Source organism: Zootoca vivipara, chromosome 1 (assembly GCF_963506605.1).
Source record: "Zootoca vivipara chromosome 1, rZooViv1.1, whole genome shotgun sequence".
NCBI lineage: Eukaryota > Metazoa > Chordata > Lepidosauria > Squamata > Lacertidae > Zootoca > Zootoca vivipara.
The window spans coordinates 114,159,668-114,164,872 of NC_083276.1; the positions used below are offsets into that span (position 1 = coordinate 114,159,668).

At 40.4% G+C, this 5,205-nt stretch overlaps 1 protein-coding gene across 1 annotated transcript; it reads left to right on the forward strand.

Moving 5' to 3' along the window:
• Nucleotides 1-387: 387 nt before the first annotated feature.
• Nucleotides 388-4,125, forward strand: LOC118092772 (cytochrome c, testis-specific). The gene is made up of 2 exons (XM_035131335.2): nucleotides 388-556; nucleotides 3,941-4,125. Exons 1-2 carry the CDS (start codon nucleotides 388-390, stop codon nucleotides 4,087-4,089), a joined length of 318 nt encoding a protein of 105 aa, XP_034987226.1. The 3' UTR covers nucleotides 4,090-4,125.
• The last annotated feature ends 1,080 nt before the right edge of the window (nucleotides 4,126-5,205 follow it).

The following is a 5,205-nucleotide window of genomic DNA, read 5'->3' on the forward strand; positions in this document are numbered from 1 at the left end:
CTGTGTGCACAATCTTGTGTTCACACTTACTTGGAAGAATATCACTGAGATCTGTAGGATTTCCTTATGAGTTAATACGTGTAGGATCAAATTGTTAGCTTTCTATTAAACAATAGTACTTCCAGTGTTCCATTACACTACCATCACCACAAAATAATATTTAAAAAATTCCTTCCAGCAGCACCTTGGAGACCAACTAAGTTTGTCATTGGTATGAGCTTTCTTGTGCATGCACACTTCTTCAGATACCAAAATAATATGTTTTCCTTTGCCTTCCTTTCAAATACTGTATAAACATGTGTTGAGAAACAAGTGTGCTAAAAAAGAGGGAATCATTTCAAACACATCGTAGTTTTATTTTTCCACATTTCTTTTTCATAGATTGCCATGGGTGATTTTGAAAAGGGTAAAAAGATCTTTGTTCAAAAATGTTCTCAGTGTCATACAGCTGAAAAAGGTGGAAAGCACAAGACCGGCCCAAATCTTTGGGGTCTCTTTGGCCGAAAAACAGGACAAGCTGCAGGATTTTCTTATTCAGACGCAAACAAGAATAAAGGTAAAAAAAAAGAGGGGGGCGGGAATCGGATAATCAGTTGCGTCATGACAGTATCGCTAAATAAACACGACCCAAAGTTAGAGAAGGGAAGAACTTCACTGGGATATTACTTTGCAACTCTTGGAAATCCTTTCTGAAAATATTCTTCTGATTTTATATAAAGAATATATATATATATATATATATATATATATATATATATATATATATATAAGAATATAAATTTGAACCTCTGGTTTGGATTTAACAACTTGTGCATTGTAAGTTTTATGGTCCAGTCATTGCATGGACACTCATGGGATCAATCTCACAGAGCCCCTAATGAGCCAGAACTACAGCACCAGAACATGAGCTGCATTACTGTCCCTTGTTTGGTACCAGTGGGGATGGAGGCAGGGCTAACGATGGCCCCACCTCTATGCAGCATCCTAAAGCTGATTTGAAATGGCCAGGAGCCAGATTGTCACTGCAGGCATTTCTTTGTTTTTAGTAGGTTTGCAGAGACGTCCTGGTGGCAAATGCTATTTGCTGTGTTAATGATATACTCCAGAATTAGGCCCATTGTTTTCAGTGGGTTGGCTCTGGGAATAATTTAGCTACATACAATCTATATTGTTATTTATTACTGTACATTTATATGCTACCTTTCATCCAAGCAGTTCATGCTGGTGTGCATGGTTCATTCTCCCCTATTTTATCCACAGAACTTCCCTGTGTAGTAGGTAAGGGTGAGATAGGATAACTGGCCCAGTGGATTTAATGGCTGAGCCCTGGTCTATCAATTTCTAGTCTAACACTAACCACTACATCACACTGCCCCTCTCTGTGACAGCTTAAAGCAAATGGATTAGGCTGCTAGTATCCTTGGATTTTCAATTAATTTTATTATTCTGATAAGGCTAACTGCAGGCTTGCCACATGCCTCCTAAAACTGGCTGACCTGCCCATCTCCTCTTGAATTTCTTCTAACAGCCATCAGATTGTGTATGCTAATACTGTAGCTATAGATACCAGGTTTTGTTCTAGCAGTCAGAGGCTAGGATGCACATGCTTACTGCCAGCTGCTTGGATGGACATGGCTTTTATTTAGACACCCCAGCTTATTTTCTAGCATACCTTTAGGACTGGCTTGCCTCTGATAATTCACTGCGTGTGCATATTTCCACATTTTGGGGAGCGCAATGGAGGGCCTCTGTTTTACAGATATGCTTGAGCTTCTGTTCTAAGCATACTTACTTGGAAGAAAGTTCCAGGGAAATCAGCTTAAGTGTGGATCAGAGGGTATGCAATTATATAGTTTATGTTTACTTGAAATTAATTACTAAATGTGTATCATGCACCTTTAACTGTGATAGGTCTCAAGGCACCAACTAATATAGGAAGGTTGTTTTTTTTTAAAAAAAAACCACCTTCAGAACAACAGCAGCTCAACCTGTTGATCAAAAGTGAGAAAGCCTGAAGTTATCAAAGGCATATCTAAGTGAATCTCTCTACTAATACATGTTAGAGACCTCCTTGTCTTATCCATTACTGAGGCATGATGGTTTGAAACAAGACAATGAGAGATACTGACTTCTTAGTGGTTGTAAAATTTATGACCTTGTGAGACACATTTGGCCCTGTCTCTTACTTTTCTCCCCACCCCCACCCCACCATTTTTTTCTTACTGGGTTATTTTTATGTGATGGCTCTTCATTTATAACATTTTTGTCTACTGAGCCTGTTTCCATTTTTTCCATGCATGTTTTACTTATGTATATAAGATGTTGTTGTTCTTCGTTGTTTTAAGTCACCCTGAGCAGTAGGATTATACTGGAAGGGCAACAAATTAGTTTTCAAATAAATTAAAAGGGTAACTGAAAATCCTGGAAAATAAGAATGCTTTTCACCTGATGCCTAACTGGCAGCAGTGTAGGCACCACATGAGGGCATTCCAAAGGTGAAGTCACCAGTTAAAAGGATTTCTTCCCAGTTAACCTTCCACCAAACTGCAGAAGGTAGGGGCACACACAGGAGAGCCTCAGGTGACTATTTCCACTGAACAGGTGAACCGCTGTGGAAGGCTGCAGTGCAACTTACCCATGGTAAGGTGGCACAAGCAAAAGAATAGAGGTGGCATTCAAATAAGAATAAAGTAACCCAAATGTTACAACCAGTAATCAGCTGACTATAGAAAAACAGTAACAGACCATTGGACTTTTGATAAAGGCACTTCAGCATCTCATTGAACAATGTGCAATCCCAGCTTTAATTACATTTTTCTGTATTTAAAAGATTGAGATGACACAAATTTTCAGGAAGAATCCACTGAAAGACTTGCCAAAGTATGTGGAATTTCAACGACCTGTTGGTTTTCAGCCTTCCATCTAAGTTCAGAAAATAATTTTTAATATCAAGAAGATAATGATTTGGAAGGTTTTTGTTTTGGCATTTAAATGTGATTATGTTAGAACAGAGGTTGGGAACCTCCGGCCCATGGGCCGGATATGGCCCACAAAGGCCGTTTATCTGGCCCATGGGCTGCCCGTGAACCAAGCTGCCCACTCGCTAAACCGGTGCAGCGCGGCACGAAGACTCGCTGAGCGGCGCCAGAAATGCCGTCTGCTCAGATGCCGAAAATTGCTTCTACGCGGGTGCGATTTCTGGCGTCTGCGCAGCCGCAGAAGCGATTTCCGGCGCTGCAGACATGCGCAGATGCCATTTCCGGTGTCGCACTGCGCCTGTCCGGCTCACAGACAATGTCCGTGGGAATGATCCGGCCCATGGCCGGATAACCTTGCCGGCGCCTGTGTTAGAAGAAGCTACAGTGGACCTTGGTTTACGAACTTACTCCATTCCGGAAGTCCCTTCTTAAACCAAAGCTGTTCTTAAACCGAGGCACGCTTTCCCTAATGAGGCCTCCTGCCGCCGGTGCCCTTCCACCGTTCGGCTTCCATTTGTAGACCGAGGTAAAGTTCGCTAACCAGAACACTACTTCCGGTTTTGCAGAGTTTTTATACCGAATAGTTCGTAAACAGGGCTGTTCTTAAACCGAGGTACCACTGTTCCTTGTTCAAAGTGACACAACTTGTCTCTAGGATATATAGATCCTCTACTTCATGAATCCAAGTTTGATTATTAAAAAGTGAGTCAAAAGTACACAGAATGCCAGATACATGCTAAGTATTAAATGTGTGCAAATAATAATGAAAACTGGCTTTTGTTTGACATTCTTCCTAATCCTTTTTTTTAACCTTTGGAATGAAGAACATAAGCTGTTCAAGAATATTTTCCTTTACATATGTTCCAATAAATTTTGAAATCTTTCAAAGTAAAGGTGACACCAATTGGTGAAACAGTCATGGGATTAGAAATTGGTATTTCACCACTTTCTAAATTTTCCAGGTATTGTCTGGAGTGAAAACACACTGATGGAATACTTGGAGGATCCTAAGAAATACATTCCTGGGACGAAAATGATTTTTGCTGGCATTAAAAAGAGTAATGAAAGGGCAGATCTCATTGCATACTTGAAAAAAGCAACCTCTTCATGAAACATTGCAGCCTCTGTGGTGTCCAGATAATTCCCAGTTTGCACCACGCTTGTGTTACATCTGATGTTTATTGTCCTAGCATTTGCTCTTTAAGACTGTACCTTCAAAAAGGCAAATAAAAGTTGGTATTTTCAGGTGCTCAGTCTCCTAACAAAACAAGTGTTTGTTGTCTTCTGTTTTCATATGCATGTCCCTGTACAGACATTTCAATATACTTTATTTTGTTTAAAACAAAGTTCTCAGGGTTGGTTCACAGGAATGAGTGAATGAATGAATGAATGAATAAATAAATAAATAAATAAATAAAATCAATAATAGACCCCAGAACAGAGCAAAAGGTGGATTTGGTTCAATCTTCTGCCTATGGAGGTATATACAACTTATGACCCACCAAACCAAACACAGCCTAGCAGAGCTCCTATCACTATGAGCTCAATAAACCTACCTTCCCTGGCTGCCAGGAATTGCAAAAAGCAGAAGATGTCAAGAACATGGCAAGTCACGCTATAGACTCCCATCAGAGAGCTGTTGCCCTTGAGGAAAGTGAACCTACACACTTCAGTAGCGATGTTTTATTCAGGCCAACTTTTCAGTGAAATCAATGGACGAGGGACCTGCTCAGCACTCTGCAGAATTCTGCTAGAGTAAAAGAAAAACAGCTGACCATTGCAATTGATTTGAATGAAGTCAAGGGCAAGGACCATTAGATATGTATAGATCCAGGTCACTGTTGGATCACGCTGCTGTAGTGCTTGGGAGGTTATTGGGGGGGGACTAGATTCTTATCAATTTGTATTTCATTTTAAAAATGAGCTTCATTTTTACATACAATACTTAGAATAGGTCATATTGTTCACAGAGGAAAAACCGATGATGCTGAACCCCACCGAACTGCATAAGACACCCCCCGAGCAAGACGCAGACTAAATGCAGACAACCCCCTCCACAGCAAAACAAACAAAAAAGCTACCCTCATTTTCTAAAATATAAAATTAGGAGGAACAGAAGAGGCCTTGACAGTCCAGTACCTAGGTTTTATGGAATCTTGTAAGACGGCAACCCTACCTGCAATTATCTGGATGTAAGCCAAATAGGTGAACATTGCGGGACTTCTCA

Excerpts from the sequence above, each read along its gene's own strand:
- LOC118092772 (XM_035131335.2), top strand. The coding sequence starts at position 388 with ATGGGTGATTTTGAAAAGGGTAAAAAGATCTTTGTTCAAAAATGTTCT. Across the intron at positions 557-3,940 it reads AGACGCAAACAAGAATAAAG|GTATTGTCTGGAGTGAAAAC; the intron begins GTAAAAAAAAAG and ends TAAATTTTCCAG.